This window comes from Rhinolophus hipposideros, assembly GCF_964194185.1.
Source record: "Rhinolophus hipposideros genome assembly, chromosome: 4".
Lineage (NCBI taxonomy): Eukaryota > Metazoa > Chordata > Mammalia > Chiroptera > Rhinolophidae > Rhinolophus > Rhinolophus hipposideros.
This window is the reverse complement of record NC_138050.1, coordinates 14,498,239-14,522,397: the sequence shown is the minus strand read 5'-3', so window position 1 is coordinate 14,522,397 and position 24,159 is coordinate 14,498,239. Positions and strand designations below refer to the sequence as shown.

At 31.9% G+C, this 24,159-nt stretch overlaps 1 protein-coding gene across 8 annotated transcripts in view; it reads left to right on the top strand.

Moving 5' to 3' along the window:
- The first annotated feature begins 1,382 nt into the window (after positions 1 to 1,382).
- Positions 1,383 to 24,159, top strand: part of POSTN (periostin) — a 35,222-nt gene continuing 12,445 nt past the window's right edge. For 7 of the 8 annotated variants that reach the window (XM_081046377.1, XM_081046379.1, XM_081046380.1 and 4 more), the window contains exons 1-16: positions 1,423 to 1,577; positions 2,826 to 2,924; positions 7,400 to 7,464; positions 9,089 to 9,246; positions 11,600 to 11,764; positions 12,634 to 12,780; positions 13,268 to 13,409; positions 14,478 to 14,690; positions 15,244 to 15,378; positions 16,484 to 16,632; positions 18,649 to 18,785; positions 19,367 to 19,497; positions 19,996 to 20,126; positions 20,232 to 20,334; positions 20,441 to 20,508; positions 21,219 to 21,264. In XM_081046377.1, the coding sequence (XP_080902503.1) occupies positions 1,459 to 1,577; positions 2,826 to 2,924; positions 7,400 to 7,464; positions 9,089 to 9,246; positions 11,600 to 11,764; positions 12,634 to 12,780; positions 13,268 to 13,409; positions 14,478 to 14,690; positions 15,244 to 15,378; positions 16,484 to 16,632; positions 18,649 to 18,785; positions 19,367 to 19,497; positions 19,996 to 20,126; positions 20,232 to 20,334; positions 20,441 to 20,508; positions 21,219 to 21,264 (2,008 nt within the window). In that variant the 5' untranslated portion in view covers positions 1,423 to 1,458. Of the gene's footprint in view, positions 1,578 to 2,825; positions 2,925 to 7,399; positions 7,465 to 9,088; positions 9,247 to 11,599; positions 11,765 to 12,633; positions 12,781 to 13,267; positions 13,410 to 14,477; positions 14,691 to 15,243; positions 15,379 to 16,483; positions 16,633 to 18,648; positions 18,786 to 19,366; positions 19,498 to 19,995; positions 20,127 to 20,231; positions 20,335 to 20,440; positions 20,509 to 21,218; positions 21,265 to 24,159 lie in introns of all 8 variants that reach the window. The other variant, XM_081046373.1, reaches the window with a different exon arrangement.

Sequence of the window (24,159 nt, the reverse complement as noted above, 5' to 3'; positions counted from 1 at the left end):
AGCCTCTGAATCACATTTCAGAATTTATTTTTTCATCGTGTGTGTGTTTTTTAATATACTAGGAGCAAGTTGCAGAATTATTTATTTCCCCAAGACAAAATCTTGTAGCAAGCTTACTATAACTTTCCTGACAGTCGAAATTCTCCCTGGCCCAATCCAACCTTACATAAGAGCCCTTCCAATTGGACAACATAGAAATTTGGTATAAAATTTACCTTTATAACCAGTGAGGAAACAACATTGATGTGCTGTTACAGCAGGAGAACTTTGTCAGAAGAAATACCTGAATTACACTTTGACTATAGGATGGTGTACTCGTATAACTTGTTTATTCAAGGAGACTCATAGCAGCTATCATTTGAACTTATTGTTGACTTCAGAACTTCTGATTTCTTTTATCCAAAATATTCTGAAGATTTGATATGGAGTGGTGAGAATACGTATTTCCTTGGCTAGGAATTGCATAGGGTAACATTAAAAGACTTTAGTTACTCTTGAAAAATATCAGAAGACTAAATCTGGCAATGTCCCTGTTTCTTAATATGTGTCTAATTATTCTATTATAGTTAGATGGGTAATACTTGTTTCCAATAGGGGATGCTTTTGACCAGTGGTTATCAGTAGATGTGCTGTCTGGAGATTTTCAACGTCATGTGAAGTATGTGATGAAAAAACAATAAAGCACAAATGTTTTTCTTTTCTGCTTCATTTCAAGAGTCAGGGAAACTTGCCAGAAGTAAGTAGATTTATGTTAACTCTATTCCTTGATATTTAAAGAGAGAAGTGAAATGAGACGGGTCTCCTCAGTTAAGTAGAATTGCAAGAAAAATTAGTCTCTCTTACATGTTTTGTCAGCAAGTTAGAATTCTTATTTCAGACTTCGTGCAAGTTTTAGATCCATTCAACCTTTGTTTTTAACCAATAGCTATTACTCCTTTGTGATTATCAAACTTACATCTACCTTTGTTTTCTGGTGAAAAAACAGTAACTGATCACTTCTGATGTGAATTAAATGTGACAAGATGTGATAAGAGCAAATAATGATCTCATCGAGCACAGGGATGTTCACCCTGAAAGGGACAGATTGCAGACTATTCCTTCAAACCCGAACAAAATCATTTTTCCATCAAAAAACCCCTTCTACATTACCAAAGAATAAAATTGAAATATGAACATGCAATGAGCCAGGTATTAAAGATAAAGAAAAATACAAATAATATAGAAGTAAATATCTTCTTCACAATGAGAAGAAAAAGAGGCTCAATGAGTTCAGTAAACCTAACTAACAAAAGCAGATTTCAGCTGGCAACTTAAGTTGCTGGTGTGCTTTGCAGAGTTCAGATTCCCAAGGTTGATACAGTGCTCCCTCCCACAACTCTGACATGTATATAAACTCTGAGCTCTCCAAAGCCCACTGCCAGTTCTCTTCGGGGACAAACTGCAGCGGAGAGACTAAAGATGATTCCTTTCTTAGCCATATTTTCTCTACTCTTGCTGGTTGTTGTTAACCCTGCAAATGCCAATGGTCATTATGACAAGATTTTGGCTCACAGCCGAATCAGGGGCCGAGATCAGGGGTAAGTCAGTGGTTATAAACCTTTTGTTTGCCTTTAGCTTGTTATGTACAAGTATACATAAAGTTTTTTCTACTTATTACAAAGTAAGAATAAAAAGGAAAAATCATTATTTTGTGATATGTGTTTTAAACTTTAAGAATTACTGTCACAATAACGTGTATAATTGCTTTTTATGAAACATTATATAATTTTAATTTAATTAATAACATTAAACAGAGCATTTCTTTATGATTCAGTTTATTTGTGTGTGTTTTTCCTTCCAAAAATCTGGAATGAAGTTTTCAAAATTAAAGAATCTATGGTTAAAGCCTCTCATTATGTAGACAGCTTTGCAATATCTCACATGACATTAGGGAAAATTTTATTTAAATAGTATATGAAAACTAAATAACGGGTAATGTAACCATTTCTCTGAATTTTTGAACAAAGCTTTTAAATTTTACATTCTGTAAAATTACAAAAACAATTTATATGTCTTGAAATAAATTTAACTACAATTTAGCATTTTTAGTTATCAATCATAATTTAGTCTCTTAACCAACTACTTATAATTTTTGTAAAGTGGATCTTGGCACTTCTTCCTATGTCTTAAAGGGATATTCATAATTCCCAAAAGCTCCTTTGACTAACAGTGCAAATAAGACTTCCATTTCTTTAAGAGAGAAAAACACTTAAAATTCTGGCAGAGAATGTACTTCCATTCAAAGAAATAAATTTTCCTTTGTGCAGCCATATTATGTAAGTTAATTTTAGCACTCTTTTATTTCTGTGATGATTACCTAAAAAACTACAGAGTATACTGTCTGTAGAAATAGTAAAACTTGTCTCTTTTTATCTCTGATTCCTCATTGTTCCAGAGCCCAAAGCCTCCCCAACAACCAAAATGAGCACGTTTGGTTTTAAAAGGGCCAATGGATTATTTACTATTAAAAGTAGTAAGACACATGAAAACAAAATTGTCTTAAATTTAATGCTGCCTTTATATTCCTATTAGATTAACTTTTGGATCACTGGCATTTTACTCTCAGGGATGTATAATTTCTTCTCTCTAGTGGTTCCAATAAGTCAGTAAGATTTGATCAAGAATCAGATTTGTGCAAGACTAGAATCACTTCTTTGAAACTCAAATTCACATATGTACTTTTTTCTTCTTTTTCTTTTTCTTTTTTTTTAGCCATTTGATCATTTGATATAAAAAACTTGTCATCATTGGGACATTGACTGTCTTTCTTTCCCTATATCTTTCAGCCCAAATGTCTGTGCCCTTCAACAGATTTTAGGCACCAAAAGGAAATACTTCAGCACTTGTAGGAACTGGTATCAAGGTGCCATCTGCGGAAAGAAAACGTAAGTCTCATCTTTTTCTTAATGTTCCAGTTCCAAAGGCTACATCCTGATCTCTGTGCCTTTCCTTGGGCATACGCTCCATTTTTCTTGAAAATTCTCTCAAAAATTGTGAACTTTAAAAAAATAAATCACATACATGAAAAAAGAAATTACCCCTACATTTCTCCAAACACCTGTGGAGCTCTCCCTGAACCTGTGTGTCATGGAAGTCCAAAGGAGGCAAATTGCAGGGCAATGTGGTTTGGTATAGAATTAGTGTGAGAGGTTGACTATGTCATTTCTACTCCTGATTTGGCCCTCTTTTCTCTTAGGTAAGTCAATTAACCTCTATGCCTCAGTTTTCTCATCATATATATATATGTATATATATATATATGTGTGTGTATATATATACATATATATATGTATATGTGTGTGTGTGTATATATATATATACACACATATGTATATGTGTGTGTATCCGTGTGTGTGTATGTACAAACATATATATGTGCCAAAAAAAACCCCAAATGAGCTGAAATATCAGAGTTTTGAGGAACAAATTAATGTTTGCCTATAGTCATTTGGAAATTATCTAAAGTACTGGAATTTATCTTAGAGTTTTGATCAGAGCTTAAAGTTGGAAAGGACTGAAATTTTATCTCTTCATCTAATCCAATCATTCCATTCCAAAATGCCAAATGCCCAGGAGTCCACAAAGGTGAGAAAGTCCACCACTCTATTTACTGTTTCAATAGCCAAAAAGACAATTAGTTTGTAACTTAGCTATATATTTCACTGATTAACTTAAAATTGGAAAACATTTTTTACTACTTGATAGGCATGCTTATTGTTTTAATCTATCAATAAATATTAGTAGAAAAATATGAACCTGGACACATCAATCTCATGTGGTCCAAATTCTTCCTTTTTAAAATGAAGGAGCTGAGTCACAGAGAGAATTAGTTACTAGGTCAGAAAGAGTAGAGATGTTCTCCCCGGTCAAGAAGATAGCCCCTCCTTGCTTCCTATTAATTTGGACCCCACCCTCAGTGAGGGCACCTTGAGAACAAGAGTAGCTCAAGGAGGACCTGTTTAGCACATCATCGTTAACCATCAGTCACCCTAAAAAGGGTGGAAGGATTGGAGCACTGTTAAAAACGTATTCCTAACTTAATAATATTGGTACAAATAGTAAACATGGAATTATTTAACCTCTTGCAGTCTTCATTGTCTTTACTGTGAAATGTTGATTTAATACTTACAGAGTTTCTGAAGGTAAACTGAATGGACGAATGTGAAATTGCTAAGTAATTAACTGCAAATATCAATTGTCCTTCCATTTTAACTATTTTAAACAAATGGATACATGCAGGTGGGAAAAGGCGTTATGAGAAGATGCCTGTTTAAAATCCATAAGATTATCTTTATATCCGAATAAGAATCATGTATTGAAGGCATATAACTTTAGGTGGACTGCACCTCCCCATGGTATTCAGATCTAACTCACTTATTGGCTTAACAGAGTTTCAACTGATGTTACATTTTGACCTGGACATTATTCTCATTAGTTTGCAGACATCTGCTAGACTTGTGAGTCATTCACACATTTGCAATTATAAGTCAGTGGTGACAATGATCTTGGCCATGAGGCAGGCCAGGCCCCAGCTGGGAACTCGAAGGCTCTGGATTCTCTTCTCTTTGTTCTTTATATTCTTGGTTACCATGAGGCATTTTGAAAAGCACACTAACTACATAAGAAAGGACCTATTCTCTGAAATATTTAGGGAAAATCTTTATTTCATCCTTCCTGGAAGTTAAGAAGTGCGATATAATCTTACTTTAACCATCCAAATATATTAGAAATGCCAAAGCTTGTACAAAGCATATGCCAAGACTCTTTTTTGCTATCTACTAAAAAATTGTTTTCTGCTTTGATGTCTGGCTTTTTACCATAAATATAACAATGCCTGCTTTGTTTAATTATATTAGCTTATTCTTCTCAAGTAACTTGTATTTTTCACAAACACATTTATATCTGTGCTCTGGGATTAAATATAAATGCTAGTTGCCAGTTTTAAATAACCAAATAAATCAATAATATTGATAGGAAGAATGCCTAATTTGCCATCTGTTTGCAGGTGCTAAAGTTTCCAATGACATCTTTAGGATTTTATGTATCAGTTGATAGAAATGTTTGTCTTCTGGTTGAACAGCTGCTTTGGGGATATGAGGGTAGTAACTGGGCAGGTCTAATGAAAAACATGAGATTTCCTAGGTTGAAGGTATTTCCCAAAATATAATTGATCAAGTAATATAGTATTTTATAGACTTCCTTTAAAGAATGTCAGTGACATTTTCAGTTGGCATTTCCATGAGATTTTAAATACTATTCTGAAAATGAGAATAAATTTCCCACTTTCATATATGTGCAGAGCAGTAATTTTTTTTCTTTACTCTTATTTGTCCTATTGATCATATGAGAACTTTGAATTTTATGTAGCATAAAAGTTCTCCTGAAAAAATTATTTTTTCTCTTTTTAAAATATCAACTCAAATAACCATATGGTTCAACTATCAGCTGAATTTGCAATTTACTGTTTTGAAATTCTAATTCATCTGGTGTATTAAAACTCTACATTAAGACTGATCCTTGGTTTATATTAGCATTTGTTACAGAAATTTTTGTTACATTAACATTTTCCTCTTCCATTCACTTTTTTATTTCAAGTAAGTATTTTTAGTCATGGACTATAACATATGTATCTCATTTTTTATTGTTTACAATATATGATAAAGTGAATGTGTAAGTAATTTTTAATTAGTCCCTTGACATTCAAATATTGAAATGTTTATATGGGGATCTATGTAAATAAAATTGTTTCAAGGGCTACATTAGGATTTACATAATGGTTCCCTATTTTTTGCATATGTTTCCCATACCAACTAATCTTGAAATTATTTTAAAATCAGAGAACAATTTTATATTCTCATTTCCCACTTAACTTTGTTTATATCATATTATCTATTGAATATTCTTAAGCCAATATTCTTGCCAGAATTTTTTATCCATATTTTCATATTTTACTAAATATAAGTGTATGTATATCCATAAACAATATTACATTATGCTCTTAAAATTTACATTAAGAAAATAGAGAAATAGGAATCCAACCAAGATCATAAGCAGGACCACAAATCATAAACAATTAATGGACCTGGTTTCAATTTGAAAAGCTTATTGCTTTTTGTTAACTATATAAGACTATTTCTTACATCATTAAAAGTTATGCTTTTTGGAGATTTGCTTATTGTAATTTTTATCATACTAAGAAAAAGTATTTTATTCTTATATTTGGCAATCTTTCTCCTAAATATATCCAAATTATTTCATTCTCATGCTTCTTGAATATAATTATCACAGATAATTAACAAGAAAGAAATAATATCTGGATGAGCTAATATATGCTTAATTATTAAATAGCAAGGTATTTTGTCCATAAGTAATTATTTTAAGTGGCATGACATGAAATTTATCAATTAAAAATTGCAAAATTATCTGTACTTCCTTTTGTAAATCCCTGTATTTCCAATTGTTGTTTTATATATTCCCTTCATATTTCTATGGAGAGGAAGCAAAGCATTATGTAAAATTTTAATTAAAAATACTACCTATAATAGATCTTGAAGAAGTCCAGAAAGTGTCAAATAGAATTTAATAAAATGAAGATCAGGATGACATTTTTAGTAAAGTAAAAAAGAATAAAAGAAATTACATAGATGATTTCAGATTACTATTTTCCCAGAAAATACAGTAAATTAGTAAGTTATTTTGGATATATCTTTGTTTGCTTAAATTTTCTGGCTTGTTGCCTTAATTAATTATTGCCTATATATAACTTAACACACTTTGCTAACTTTGAACGAGGTAGCCTTTTCTTGAATATGTTATTCTAAAAACTTGAAACAAATATTTAAATTATATTTTCAAACTCTACAAAAATAAAGAAGATTTTAAAGGTTTTCTTTAAAAAAGCATTATTGTATTTAGCAATGGGTTAACTTCTATTGATTGGAATGGGTTAATTCATTTCCTGATGTTTCTAATTTCTAATAACTTTATACTAATAAATTTTTTTAACTATTTGTAGTTTACAAAATGATTTCCAAACCATAATTTTAGATTCACAACTACTATAGGTATTATAGCTACTATATCCATGTTAAACTGTTGGAAAGACAGATTCAACTTTGTTAAATGACTTACTCAAGGTCATACAAACTCCATTGTTTTGGCTCAAGATCCTAGAACTTTTCTACAATGCCATGAGGCTATAGAGAAAAAGAAAACAAATATAAATCCTTGGTGTTGGAAAAAAAACTGATTTCTAGATTCTAAAAAAATCATGGCAATAGTGATATGTTTTACTATGTTTATGTAAAAATGTATCCTACTTAGGTCCCCATTTTAATATTAATTTTCTTCCAATGTACAGGACTGTGTTATATGAATGTTGCCCTGGTTATATGAGAATGGAAGGAATGAAAGGCTGCCCAGCAGGTAAAAATCTCAATTACTGAATTAAATGAAGAATTTTTCTTGTGTGAGGAAAAGTTTGAGGTAGCTTGTAGAGAAGCCAATTGTGTGTGTGTGTGTGTGTGTGTGTGTGTGTGATCATGATAAATCCTAGATACACCCCATATTTTGGTGTTAATCTTGAATTTATCATGGTGTTAAAGTATTAAAACACAGTTCTCATGCACTGAATGATGGACAATACAACAGAAGTTCAGTCATAAATTTAAATTAGTTTAACTTTCCTTCATGAAGAAAACTACTCTCTACAAAATCCCTTTCTTTGAAGTTGTCTAGAAACATGTAGCTGGCTACTTGGCAAAGCGTCATCTTTCCTAATTGAACAGCTCTGATTTTAAAATATTCTTCATATTGAAAGTTAGTTTCCTATAACTCTGCCAACTAGAGAAAAAAATAGTTCATTTTTTTTTTCCTCTTTGAAATGAGAGACATTCTGGTATTTAGTACCAATCATCACACCCTTCCTCCAACTACCTTGACTTCCCCTACAGAATCTCTTCTCTTCTCTGGGCTTGGCATCCCCACTTCCTCTAAAGTTACATAGACTTCAGAGTCCTTATCATCATGGACACCAACCTATAAAAAGCCTTTAGTCCCGTCATTTTTTTTCTGAGTGTGATCCCAGACTGGTGTTTACAGTTCACATGGGTCCAAACAACTGAGAGATATTAAGTCATACCTCCATTTTGGGGGCTGCTGAACTTTGGTTAATGTCATAGGTTACCATGTCATATAATTAGCTCATATGGAATTTGCACTCAATTAAACTTGATTACAGGTCTTGTTTACATGAACACTATCAAGTCATGTCTTTTTTTAGAATTTTTTTTCAACCGAAGCATAGCATACATGGAACACTCCTCTATCTAATCTGTTCATTTTGACTCATTTTTCTCACCCTGTTCAGGTCTTTTTAAATCCTGACTTTATAATTTAATATATAATCATATCACCTAGTATTGTTATATTCACAAATCTAACAATCATTTCCCCTATGATATTGTCCAAATCAGACAAATTCTCAAATAAGGTAGAGTTATAACAAAATAAGTTGACATTCATATATTACTCTTTCTTCTGAAATTCAAGAAAACTATTCTAGAAATGTTAAATACTTTGATCTATTTTCCTTACTGAAATTATGATGAAAAGAAGCAGGTCTACATATTTCTTTTAGGGACCCATGTCTATAAAAAATTATATCCCTATGTTTAACATTATTATACTATTTAGGAACTTTAAGTCAACATGAAAGAAAATAGTACCTTTGCCATGAAATAATCAGATATTTACTGATAATTATAGTTGAACTGCTTGACATGGGAATAGATTAAGTGTTAAACCAAGATGATAATTTAAAATTCATTTTCCCTCAAAACAAGGAACATATGAAATAATAGTTTTCAATAATATTTCATTATTTAATGCTCAAAAGGCAACTTTCATATAAAATTGGTGACTCATAGAATTTTATTGTTAAAATTATCAGCTCACTGTATTGGGAAACTTAGTGTAAAGTTCAAATGATTGTGAAATAATATTCTTGACATAAAATCCTAAGTACTTATTCTTTTCTTTGCTATTTCAGTTATGCCTATTGACCATGTTTATGGTACTCTGGGCATTGTGGGAGCCACCACAACGCAGCGCTATTCTGATGTCTCAAAACTGAGGGAAGAGATAGAAGGAAAGGGATCATTCACTTACTTCGCACCGAGCAATGAGGCTTGGGACAACTTGGATCCTGTAATTCATTATTTTTATTAATATAATTTTTTGCTGTTATTTTTATTGTGTTTTAATTGCTTTATTAACTTGGAAATAAATAGAAAATTTACCTTTCTATTGTACATATATGAAGATAAAAGGATAAGTTATTGATGGTAAGGAGTAAATCAGTTTAATATGTCCATAAATGAAATAACTCTTCAGCAAGTTCATAGCCTAATAAAGAAAAGGCAAACCAAGAAGCTAAACATTAATGAATGCCAACTATAATTTTATATAAATAATGTGATGGCTCGGTGTGAGGTCGGAGGGATAGTGGATGGGGGGAGGGGGGTTCACAGTGTGAGGGATATAAATGATGAACATCTAAGTATTACCTTGTCTTGTACACCTGAAACTAATAAATTAAAATTTAAAAAAAAGAGATATTTGAGAAGGAAAAAAAAAAAAGAATGGACTGAATAAGCACTTATTATTATTCTATTTTACTCCTTGCCTCCTTCCTTTTTGGTAGTGAGAAAATGTATGTAATTTTAAATGACATATCTAATAGAAAGGTATGTTAAGACGCCTCGTGGAATTTAACATTTATTATGAGCTATATTTTATAGAGGTAATTATTATTTTAATTATATGTAAATATATATGGCTGTTCAGAGACTGACAGATTTATAAACATGTGTGTGCATATTTAAATGAAGTGTTGTAAAATGCATTTCATTATCAGATTTTTGTGCATAGTTTGATTTACAACACACTACATAATGACTCATTTTCCAAATCTGTAAAACTGGTGTCGAAATATACGCCTACTTTCTACTTGATATGAAGATGAATTGATAATTACTACTAGAGTCAAATAATGTTTAGTAAAACTTAGGTAGATTCCTCTAGATATGATCTTGCGACACTAACCGTGCAGTTGTTAATTGCTTGCATTGTAGAACACACTGTCTCTCTTCTGGTTACCTTTGACCACATCTCTAACCACCTTTCCGCTTTCTTTTCCTGACTCCCCTTCCTCCTTGCCTTAAGAATGAGTCTTATTAAAGTCTCTGCTGAAGTAGACTTTGCTCTTTAGATGCACTTCTGATAGCTTCAGCGGTCACTAGAGTGCATGTAACCATGAAATCTGTGTTTCTTGTACTTGGTGCCCTTGGAAACCCAGGAGACTATTTCTAACATCTATCTTAATATTTCTCCTTGGATACGCCATTTGTATTTTTCAACAAAAAATGTATCTAAAATATATGACGCTCTTTTATCCCCATAAACAAACAATTGCTTTTCAGCTGCCTATTTTTCCATAATTGGCAGTGGTAATCTCGGTGTTCAGACTTGAAAACTGTGAGTCATCCTCACCACTGCTCTCTCCAATGCTTACAACCTACTACTGTTAGTCACCCATATCCCATGTTTCCTCCTCTTAATACCCTCGTTTCTACTATGCATTACCACCATATTAACCTTCTCAAAGCCCAGTCTAATTATTATGTTCCAATGCCACAAAATTTTCAGTGGCGTCCCATCGCCAGTTTAGTTTATGCTTCACTCGAGTATTCAAGTCTTACATGTTATTGTCTTACATATTTTTCTAAATTTCTTTCTTAATATTACCTGAGAAACATAGAAGTATATACTAACTACACTGGACAATTTCTGTCCTCCCAATATTCATCCTGTGCCAGCGATTGGACTTAGAATGATCATTACGCCATTCCTATCCTATCTACCCTGGAAGGCCTATCTCCATACCTTGAATAGCTGGCTTTCTTCATTTGACCTCTGAAAACATTTTTTCATCTTTCTGCCCTTTATCTTACTCTGTTTATTTTTATATGCTGTTACATGATAAGCATCTTAAAGGCAGAAACTTTACCTTACTTACTATTGCATTTCCCATAAAACCATGTACAGTATGATAGAATATATGGTATTGAATAAATAAAAGGGTGCAGAATGGTTGAATTCTTAAATTCATTTTTGAATAAACATAAAATCCTTGTTTAAACTCAACTGTGTACAAATATAGTGTTTTTTGCTTTGTTTACAACTCAAAAGTATTTAAATATCTGATAATTTTCATTTTACCTTAAACCTTTTATCAAGTTTGTCTCTTTGTCAATTATTCATTTAAAAAATTCACTTTGACTCCAAAAATGCCCAAGCATTCAGAACCTTTAACTGAGTACCAGAATTTACAAAATTCCTTAATCAATTAAAATAATATAATATTAAGTCATTTATGTCAATTGGTTTGCCCAGCTGGACAATGCAATCAGAAAATATTTAGAGTAGAAATAGGATAATTATAAGAACATTAATAATGAACTGCAATAAAATAAACTTGTATCATTATGATTTATTCTAGGATATCCGTAGAGGTTTGGAGAGCAATGTAAATGTCGAATTATTGAATGCTTTACATAGCCACATGGTTAATAAGAGAATGTTAACCAAGGACTTAAAAAATGGCATGATCGTTCCTTCGATGTACAACAATTTGGGGCTTTTCATTAACCATTATCCTAATGGGGTAAGTTTCATTAATAAGCAGTACATTTATGAGTAATTTTTCTGTATAAGGTTCACAGCAATAATAAAAATTAGTGAATATAAGTGCAATATCAAGACTTTCCCCCACATTTAAGGCTTGTAAATTTTTGATTCAGGGACTGATTTTTACTAAAGAGTGATTGTGAGGAAGAAATTAAATTGACAGTTTATTGATAGTAGACTTCAATGTTCTAAAAAAAAACACATTTTACTAGTTGATGTGTTTGAAAAAAATAATAAATAAGAATTTATCAGAGAATTTGTCAAAGAATAATCAGTGAATAAGTATTCTTTTATTCACCCTCTGGCTACTATACTTATTTAGGTTCTTATGTATTTAGATAAGAGTCTTTGTGCAAAACTTAAAAGTCATAGGGATCTTTCAATAGTTAAATTTCCAAGGACAAAAAGGATCACTGATAAGGCAATAGTTAGGAAATTACTATAATAGAACTTGTTATGTTTATGCAATTTATTTCAGAATTTATTTTAGGACTATTTAGACTTCTTTATATAATTCATTGATCTGCATTGGAATATTTGATTACTATATCTATAAAAGAAAGATAAGAATAAAAGCAATAATTCAAATGAAAAAACACTTTAGCCTTATATTCCATGATATGTTCAGTGTAACTGAACTTGGGTTCTCTACTAGCTCTGTTTTCCCTTATTTTTTTTTTAGACATAACAATATGTAACTCTTCATTCTCAGTGTTTATAACAGAATGTCAGCTCCTTCACTGTTACTTTTACTAGTATAAATAAAAAATAGGGAAAAGGCTTGCTGTCTCAGTGGTCAATGGATAGTCCTGATTTCTGCACTTTGATTTTCCCAAATAATTATAGGTTGTCACTGTTAACTGTGCTCGAATCATCCATGGAAACCAGATTGCAACAAATGGTGTTGTACATGTCATTGACCGTGTCCTTACACAAATTGGTACCTCAATTCAAGACTTCATTGAAGCAGAAGATGATCTCTCGTCTTTTAGGGTAAATACCAAGACGTAACAGTAGATTGTCTTGAATTATTGAAATTTCTTTCTTTTCCCTGTCAAAATTTAAAAATAATTTTAAAAATGCTGTTAAATCTTGCAGCAATATAACAAATATATTTCTTGAACTGAAAAGATTTTCATATTACACAGAAGAAATCATCTCCTACTATGAAATAATACTACTTATGTGGATGATATAAATACAAAGTGGTAATTTATGAGACTGTAATATATTTAGTATGCTCAGAATGTGTCCGTTTCAGTTATTATAAGTATGCTGGCAACATTTTCATTCTTACAAACATAGGTTGAGGAAAGTTGGAAAGGACATAGTTGGTGTGCCAAAAAATAATGTCTTAAAGATTATAGTTTCATAGTTTTCTGTAGAATGAGCTTTTTCATGTTAGCCTAAGCTAAGTGTGTTGTAATTTTCTTTTGGATTCGCTAAGCACAAGCTTCTGAAAAGCATGTCTATGTTTCAGGCAGCTGCCATCACATCTGATATATTGGAAGCCCTTGGAAGAGATGGTCACTTCACACTCTTTGCTCCCACCAATGAAGCTTTTGAGAAACTTCCACGAGGTGTCCTAGAAAGGATCATGGGAGATAAAGTGGCTTCTGAAGGTACAAAAATGTCTTCCTCTATGAGAAGCCTTCCAGAATTCCAAGAAGAAAAAGAAATGAAAAAGAATATCATGCCAATGTTGTCAGCTTTGATAAATAAAGACAAAGAAAACATTTTTTGAGGTGGACTATAAAAATCTTAAAAAACAAAATCCTTGGAAGAGCATGCAGAGTAATTAACTTAATAATTAATTAAAGTAATTAAAATAATAAGAATATCCTAAAGACCACATTTTTGTATTGCTTTCAAGTAAATAAGTAGCAACATTAAAAAGGACTAGCAAGTGTTGAAAAGAAATATAAGATCAAATTTTAATATCGTATACATATTATGCTCTTAATTCTAAATTTATGCTAAAAGATATAATTGAGTTAAGAAAATTGCATGGTTCTCTTGGACCATTACTTACTGATACACAGAATTTTTCAAATAGATTTTAATTGTGACTAGTACATTTCACTTACTCAGGCTATGTCAAAATACATTTAACCAATTTGAGAAATTTTGAGGATGTAGATATCAATAAAATATAGTTGACTCATAGATTCCTTCAAGAAATCATCTATAGTTTGGCTATTTTCTAGATGTTGGGAATTATTTGTCTTGCTTCAGCCTCTATTAAACTCTTTACAAATTATGTACAGCTATTCTATTAAGAGTGACTATTGCAAGATACTGCTTGGGTGTTTTGGAACAGGTAGCACTGCACGAATAACTTTACAGGCCTTCTGAGTGAAATATTTTTTTTGCTTCCACATCAGAAATTACTTCCTTATGACAGCGGGAACTTGATGTCTAGCATATTATTTAGTACCACACAAATCATTTCATGAAATTGATCTTCTCTTCTACTTCCTACCAAGCTAAGCTTTTTTGATTATATAGTTGATGGGAAAAAAAAAACATTCTATAACTTAAACAGTATTTAAAAACCTTCAGTCAATCCTTAGGTCTTACATATGCATTGTATTTATTGGGAATACTTAGTTCCACAGTGAAACACATCTTAAGGGTCAAATGCTCCTTCCCTTGATCTAAATGCATGTTCTTTTTATTTTGTCTTTCAGCTCTCATGAAGTTCCACATTTTAAACACTCTCCAGTGTTCTGAGGCTATTATGGGAGGAGCAGTCTTTGAGACTTTGGAAGGAAACACAATTGAGATAGGATGTGATGGTGACAGCATAACAGTAAATGGAATCAAAATGGTGAACAAAAAAGATATTGTGACAAATAACGGTGTTATCCATTTGATTGATCAGGTCCTAATTCCTGATTCTGGTGAGCAACAGTTTCATATTCTTTTACTTACTATTGTTTATGAATTATGATGCCTCAGGAGTAAGTCCATGAAAAATGAGTATGTAGTATAAGGAATAGTATGTGACGACTGCTAACTAGGTAGTCTGCGTAGTCATGGGCATCCCATGTGTGGAACCTTGGTTTTCTAGCGTTTCTAACACCTAATATTTATAAAGGTTCTCACAGTGCCAAAGTTTTCTGGAAAACAGAAGGCAAGATAGAACCAAATGGTCAGCTTTGGATAAACGAAAGAGCTATGGCTCTCACAAGAGTAGAGTCAAGAGATGAGCAATAGAGAGTCAAAGAAAATGAAAAGTAAGAAGACAAAGATATTTTCCTTGTGAAACATTTTGTGGTTATCAACCCCCAAAAAGGGAAGTTGAAATTCTTACTCGGGCAAGGCAGAATGTCTCATCACATTGTCAGTGCAGCAAATAGCTTATAGAAAACAGCCAAGAATTGATTTACTAATTTCATGATGATGATAATAACAATGATGACATTTGGGGAATGGTGATGGTTTATTTTACAGCCAAACAAGTTATTGAGCTGGCTGGAAATCAGCAAACCACTTTCACAGACCTCGTGGCCCAATTAGGTTTGGCATCCACTCTGAGGCCAGATGGAGAATACACTTTGCTGGCCCCTGTGAATAACGCATTTTCTGGTATGTACTGGACACTGTCATTCCTGTTCTCCACACCCCCTCTACCCATGCATACCTTTTTTCTTCACCATAATTGTTTGCAGTAAGAAATAATAGATATTTTACAAGGTATTTATTAGTTTCTGCATTGGCGACACATATGATGTGTGTATATAGTACTATGTAGTCACTTTTAAAATGCTTTTCATTTCAAAACATTTTATAATAATAGATATAGAATATAGGAAGTGAAAGTTTTTGATGAGAGGTATTCAGTTATTTTCTGAATATAACCATATTTCCAGCACACATAATTGATATTAAGAAAAATAAATTTGATTTTCTTATTTAGCACATCTTATTTAAGATGTTAAATTACAAACAAATAAAAACAAGACACTATTATTCACTTCCTTAAGTGATGTGGACTATTATTATAAGTATTTTTCCTAGTAACTGCTATTCAAGGGCAGTGTTTACATTAATGCAATCTGCCACTTTTTCCAGAAAAGTGATTCACAGAGACCTATTTAAATTGTTAGGCCCAATTTAGTAATTAATAAAATAAATAAGCATCTTTTATTTTTACGTTTTTCCAAATACCAGATTGTGACATAGAGATTATTAATAAAAATTCAAATTCATAGAAATGCCGTTTTTCCTCTTTGTAATAACAATATCCATATGTGTTGACATTAACCCATCTTTAACAGGTTGTGTGCTTTGGTTTTCTGTTCAGTTATAAAGATAAATTAACAAATGATTCATCAGTAGTCTTTCATGTGACTAATGGGTATCTAATTCTCAGAAAATATCTTGACCAGCATTACAGTTTAACTTTTGCCAATGACCGCATAAAACTATGTAGCCCTCATAGAAATGAAACCCATTGTTTGAACTGCTTGGAGTCATGTTATAGTCACTTGATAGAAGAGCGCATAGAGCTTCTGCTGGTACACAGAATTCATTGCCTTGAGCATTTAGTGGAGTCCTATATTCTATGAGTGTAGACTCCACAATATCAATAGTATTAGGAATTATCCATTTTCATTATTTTCTCTTACCAGGAGAAACTTTAATACTTTCTAAATAAAATCATCATTTTTCTTTAAAACTGTATTTATAGATGACACTCTGAGCATGGATCAGCGCCTTCTTAAATTAATTCTGCAGAATCACATATTGAAAGTAAAAGTTGGCCTTAATGAGCTTTACAATGGACAAAAACTTGAGACCATTGGAGGCAAACAGCTCAGAGTCTTCGTGTATCGTACAGTAAGTGAATCAGAATAATTAAAATATCCACATTGACTTAAATGTCAAATGACATGTCCTTATCAAAAAATGGTGTTATAACAAATGTTTCTCAGAATTTTATCATGAGATTTTCATAATAAATATGCATAGAAAGATCAGAAACTGAGTAATGTGTGAAATGACTAAGAAAATTACACAAAAAGTGCTATGTATTAATAATTCAGAAGATTTGCATTTGTTTCATTATAAATAATTTTATGTTCTAAAGCATTAATTATTTCAATTAAAGAAGTCACTAAAACTCCTCTAAAATAAGCTTTTTAAAAATGTAAGTATAGTTGGTATGCAAATTTGTTTCAGGTGTACAATATAGTGTTTCAACATTTATATACCTTACAGTGTGATTGCTGCAGTAAGTCTAGAAATCACCTGTCCCCTTGCAAACGTATCACAATATTATTGACTATATTCCCCAACCCTTTTTGTACTCATCCCCCCTTTGGAAACTATCAGTTTGATCCACGTTTCTAAGTGTCTGTTTTTGTTTTATATTCCACATATAAGTGAAACTATATGGTATTTGTCTTTGTCTGACTTATTTCACTTAGCTTAATACCCTCTAGGTCCATCCAGGTTGTCAGCAATGGCAAGATTTCATTCTTTTTATTGCTGAGTATTATTCCATTGTATGTATATACCAACCACATTTTATTCATCCATTCACCTATTGATGGGCACCTAAGTTGCTTTCATATCCTGGATATTGTAAATAATGCTGAAATGAACTAGGATGCATATAGATTTACAAATTAGTGTTTTGGATTTCTTCAGGTAAATATCCAGAAGTGGTACTTCTAGGTGATATGGTGGTTCTGTTTTTACGTTTTTGAGGAAATTTCGTACTATTTTCCATAGTGGCTGCAGTAATTTGCAGTCCCATTAAGAGTGCACAAGGGTTCTCTTTTCTCCACATCCTCACCAATACATGTCATTAGTTGACTGGAGTGAAGTGATATCTCATTGTGGTTTTGATTTGCATTTCTCTGATAATTAGTGATGTTGAGCATCTTTTCATATGTCTGTTGGCCATCTGTATGTCGATGTATAGCATCCTTTACTGTTTACAAGATAATTAGGTAATTTTTATATAGAATCAAATATGTAGGATGATCTTTTACTGTAAGATCACGATTCAGCTACTGAATCTTTTTTAAATGACTTTCAAGGTAAACTTTTCTAGACACGTAAAAATTCTGAACTCTGTAAAATGGTTCTAATGTAATTATCTAAAGAAAAATTTCTAGAAAATATTGCTTATCATAATTACAATGTAACTAGTGGTGCTGTTCACTTTCTGTATGGGCAACACATGTGGCTGTAGCTAAAATATTTCACAGGAAGTTAAGTATTACCTAGAACTGAATGTGACACCCAGCAGCTGCTCGTCAGTTTCACAATTCCAAGACACACATTTTAAAGGTGCAGAATATGGGTCCATTCTAAATTACACACACATATATATATATATATATATATATATATATATATACCTATGTTTGTTCAAAAACTGTAGTAAAATCAATAATTTCACTTCTAATTGATCCTACAGTCAAGAAAATACAGTAAATATTTCTGGAGACCACAAGAGGCACTGGTCATGAAACAATGGTTAAAGAGGGTCCTAAAGAGTTAAAAGGTTAAAGTTTCCTAAGAGAGTTAGAAAAACGGTTAAAACGTGGAGAGGAATGATAGAAAATGTAGAAGTAGAATTCTATGGAACTTTTGCTATTTACTGAAAAAACTACCTGCCTGACACACAGGGTAGCTTGACTAGTAAAAAAGCTGGTTGAATAAGAAGTGTGATGTCAGGTTGTACAATATCTTAAAAACAGAGAAGAAAAGCTCTTTCCTCTGGCCAGAGAGTTCAGGTGACCTCTTAAAAAAGTCAATCCAGAAATGTAACTATGCAACTATTTCCACATAAGAAATTTCAAGTAAGGAAATGGACAACTGTATCTTTCTTTTCTTTGCTAGGCTGTCTGCATTGAAAATTCATGCATGGTGAGAGGAAGTAAGCAAGGAAGAAATGGTGCCATTCACATATTCCGAGAGATCATCAAACCAGCAGAGAAATCCCTCCATGAAAAATTAAAACAAGATAAACGCTTTAGGTGAGCTTATTAGTTCTACCTCCACAAAAAAAAATGAAAGCTATTGGTTTTCATTTAAAAAGCTATTGGGTTTCATTTAGGTGAGCTTATTAGTTCTACCTCCACAAAAAAATGAAAGCTATTGGCATATTTTTGTTTCACAGTTAGTATTCCAAAACGTATTTAGTATTTAGTATTGCTAAGAATAGAATTTAGAATGAGAAGTCTATGAATTGTTTTCAAAATTGGAATATGTTCTTAACACAATGTTGCTTCCTGGTGTACCATAATACATATAACTTGATGAGTGAAAAAAACAACCTCATAAAGTGAACTATTCCTTGCACATTTTCTATAATTAAGTTTTTTTTAAAGATAATATATACCAGCAAAGACTGTTTTGTGAAATATTAAAGTTTTAAAAATGCTTCTTATTTATTATAAAGTGTGACCTTGTTAAGTTTTATAGGATAAAAACAAAACAGAAAATTTATTAGGTTGCTTTATGCAATACATGGATTCTATTCTATTCCGTGCATTGTGGGTGAGGATACCATACCTAAATCTAAATTTAACACAATAAACATGTTCTTCCTGCTTAGCATCTTCCTCAGCCTCCTAGAAGCTGCAGACTTGAAAGAGCTCCTGACACAACCTGGGGATTGGACTTTATTTGTTCCAACTAATGATGCCTTTAAGGGAATGACTAATGAAGAAAAGGAAGTTCTGATTCGTAAGTAGAAGTGAATACCAGATATTTGCCCCTTGATTTCAGGATCTCATTTCTTCCTCAAGTGTCCCAGCCGAGACATCAGCCTCCAAAATGTCTCTTCTTTCATATTCTTGTCTAGCTTTAGTTTTCTTTAATTTCACTTGGGGTATGTGGAGGGTCACTCATTAATGTTCTTAATTAACTTCATACTGTCATGTTGTTGGGCTAGAAGTTCACTTATGTTGGCCACATAATTAGGTGAAAAAGAAGAAAACAGTCACAATTTCAAAAATATTTTTTTCTCCCAGTAAGTTGTGTAATATTTTGATTGAGCTGATTGAAGTGACTGTATATTTTGACGTAGCATTGATAACAATTTGAGAAAACAATGACATTATGAGAAATTACAGTGTGGAAAAAATAAAGACAAAGAAATGTTTTTCTCTTTAGTTTTCATAGTATCAAAATGTGGAAAAAAATAATGACATGTTATTAAATAAATATATTTTTTCCCAATAGGGGACAAAAATGCCCTTCAAAACATCATCCTTTATCACCTGACACCAGGAGTCTTCATTGGAAAGGGGTTTGAACCTGGTGTTACTAACATTCTAAAGACCACACAAGGAAGCAAAATCTATTTGAAAGGAGTAAGTTTTCTAGAATGAGTTTATGATAATCTTCATCCATCATTTAATTATCTTAATATTCATTTTTCATTAAATTCTCATTGACATTATCCTTTATTTGGATAGGTAAATGACACACTTCTGGTGAATGAATTGAAATCAAAAGAATCTGATATCATGACAACAAATGGTGTCATTCATGTTGTAGATAAACTCCTCTATCCAGCAGGTTGGTAATTATTAAATTTATTAATGGATTAGATTTTTTTCAATAGAAACCTAGATTTTTATTTCACATATTCTTGCCAATATTCATTTAATATTCCTCTTCATAGACACACCTATTGGAAATGATCAGCTGCTGGAAATACTTAATAAATTGATCAAATACATCCAAATTAAGGTAAAGAATGTTATCGGATTTCTCTCTAATATGTTGAACATAAGAGACTAGAAATGTATACATTAATGAGTAGATGTACACTAGCCTTGGATTGGTCTCTGTTGATCATGCACCGTTAGCCCACCTATAAAGAAGTGACATAATTTCTTTATGGTTTTATTCAACAAATACCTATTCAAAACTACGTGGTACCAAGCAGTGTATTACGTGTTATGGAAAAATTAAGTTAAATCAGATAGGATCCTTTGTTCAAAAAATTTACAGTGCAGTTGGGCAGTTAAGATACATACATAATAAAAAATAACTATAATCTTTCTATCATCAAGTGTCTTTGCTACTGAATATAAAGAAAATATATAATATTTACTTATAAAAAGTTGTCACTAATCACAGTAGTTAAAGATAAAGGAATATTTTGCTTCTTTATCTATATAAGATCAAAGTCATAGAAAGTATATGAAATATTATTTTATAAATCTATTAACTTTTGATTTACTATCCTATAATTTTTGTAACTGAGTGATGAATCTAATAATTTTTATGCCATCTGACCATAGTAGGAAATTGAAAGATGAAACATATGAAGACTTCATTTCTAAGTGTAATGATAGCTTCATTTTATTTATTTTAGTAAAAATTAAAGTAGTGCCATGACTTTGTTAATATAACTACTAAATTTCATGTTACTCAGTATAAACATTTATTTTCAGTTTGTTCGTGGCAGCACCTTCAAAGAAATCCCCATGACTGTCTATAGTAAGTACATAATGTATATTTGTCACATGTAAGTGACAAAATTAAAATAATAATAGTATTTTTTGTATTTACAAACAGAGACTATTGATAATCTGGTATTTAGAATTCCAAACAATGGCAAATTTCATCCCACTTGAACTAGGGCTTGAGGTCTGGATGAGACCTCTCAGACCTAGCCATAACCTCCAACTCCAATGAACCAGTTCCTTACTCATCCAAAAAACAGGAATGATAAGACACGTAAGAATAACAGTAAAATATAAAAGCTATCATGATAAAGAAGCAGAAAAAAAGGCACACAATCATAAAAGAGAAGAGATAACTAAAAGACGCTCCAGAGCAATCTGCAAATTCAGATGTGTGGACACATAAATAACATTGCTGAAGGGTTTGTCACTCATTCCACTCTCAAGCCCTCAGCCATCTAAGGGCAGGTAGGGAGACAGTGTGCCAAAGAATCCTAATGTGTCTGAGTTGGAGGTTGAGAAGTTCTCTCCATCCAAAAAATTGTATAAAAGAATAAAAAAAATTGCTAGGTAATAAACCTAAAGTTTCTAGATCCAAAGATCCTTTTATCCCTGACTACCAGATTATCAAAATTAAACCTCTACTACTTAACAATGGTAAAGGGTATTTCATTCTCATAAACATAACTCATGGTATTTCTCTGTCAATGTGACTTTTCTTCATTTGTCTTTTTTCTTTCTTTCTTGTAGCTTTCAAAGCAGAAATTTGTTTCATTTTGTTTTGACTCTATGATTAAACACTCAAAATGTATCAGTAGCTAAAGCATTACATCAATTCCAACATTTATCCTGGCTAGAAAATTATTCTCTTTTACAACGTGAACATCCTGTTATTTAATTAAGAAAAATTTTCTTAAGATTTACACTAGATATGGAAAAGGAGTAAAAATAATGTAAGGAGCAAAACAAAATGTCTGCTGCTCTTCCTGATTTCAATTATGTAATAATAACATATGCAAATCCAGTATTAGGCCAGCCCAGCAGTGTTTTAAAGATATAGTTGGAATAGTTATGATTCAACATCGTATAAATTTCAGTATGGAAGTATACAATATTGTTAAAGATATGTTTTATAACAAATTATGGGCTCTATTCATCAGAAATGTTATGTCATCTTTCTCCAATAAAGATGTATATCTGCACTACATTTCTTTATTTTTCCTACTTTATCTATAACAGGTCCACCACTTTCCATATATGTCAATGCAATATTTTGCTTACAATGAGCCAACATATTATAATTCCTTTATTTTCCTCTACTGAAATGGAATCCTCACTCACAGAAAATAAGGTACTCTTTATGAAGTGACGCAAGTCTAATGAAACTCACCTACCAACTCAGAGCTCTTGAAATAGCTCTGAGGTTTACATTCTGGAGTCAATGTTTATTTAACTCCTCTCCAGATGGGTATGCTGTTATTTAGGCATACTTCAAATAGAGGTAGAGACCAATTAAACCAAAGATTTCATTTTTGTGTTCTTTTCTTGACTTGTCTATAAAATTTCCTTGCTATGTATTATTCTTGTTCCCCAAAAACCATATATTTTAAATTGTTTTGGGGAAAAATGCTCTTTAGTATGTGAAATATATAACATTTGAGGTGGAGAGGAGTAAAATCAGCATTTTATTCCCAGCCTGTGACCTGTCAAAATTATTTAAGTCCTAAGAAAAGCAAGATTGAAACAAAACTGATAACCAACTAAATATCCTAAACTTCAGGTTCCTTAACATGAAGTAAAGATTTAAGATAAAAGTAATTAACCCATCTGATAGCAATTACTGGGTTAACCCAGTAATTAACCCATCTGATAGTAGCAGAAGATATGACCTGTGAATTTGACCTTCATAGAAAGATTCCTCGATAGTAAGACCACCTGTGGAATCAATACACAGGTGGTCTTGAATACAGAGATTTGATATATTTTAGAGCTTCTTAATTTGAGATATCAAGATATAAAATCTGATATTACCAAAACATAGTCACAATTAAGGTCCAGAACCCAGCTAACCATCGCAGAAATCTGAGGTAAAATATGACAGTATCCTAAACTATGCTAACATCTCACCTCTAAAGTATCCACACAATCTGTTACGATTGTAAGGTTTAGCTTTAGTGCAGCCTGTTTCCTAATGGAGCCATCTTTTCAGGCTTCTAATTAGAAATGACAAAAAGCCAGTAGCTCTGGTTGTATGGCTCCAGAGTCTCCTTTCCAGTTATTCTGTATAACCAAAAGCCAACCAAATCGTTCGCTGTTACCTTAAGTAAATTTTGCACATTATTATCTTTGTTGGGTGGATGACATACATTCAAGAAACATACCTTTAATTTTTAAAAAAATGATGATGATGATAATGCTGAAAATTAAAGACATTTTAGCCTGTAATTTAAATATTGATCATATTGTGCTTGTTGCATAGAGCTCATATCTAGCTGGCTGAAATTTATTTTTACTTTTAAGTATAGTGATCTATTTTTCATATTTTCTTTTCACATTATTGTTATAAAATGCATGAAAACTATTTTGAGTCTTTTTCCTTTAGTTTTTTTTTCTTTTAATTGAAAAAGAATTCAACAATGCAATTTGAGATATTATGAATTGCATGAAATTAATCATGTTTATTTGTCTTCTGTTGCTATGCAGCCAATATTTTCGAGAAGTACAAAAGAAGGTAAAGAGCTTTAGTGGTGCAGTTCAAAATTATAGATTTCTAGATAGAATTCCTCACTTAGTGAGTGTATATTTCACTGGAACAAATCCAAGTCACTGGACGTCAGAGTTCACCATCTGGACATGAGAAGATAATACTAGATAATGTACCACGAATAATTCCTGTATCTGACTGCCCCATCATCTTACCATATCAAAT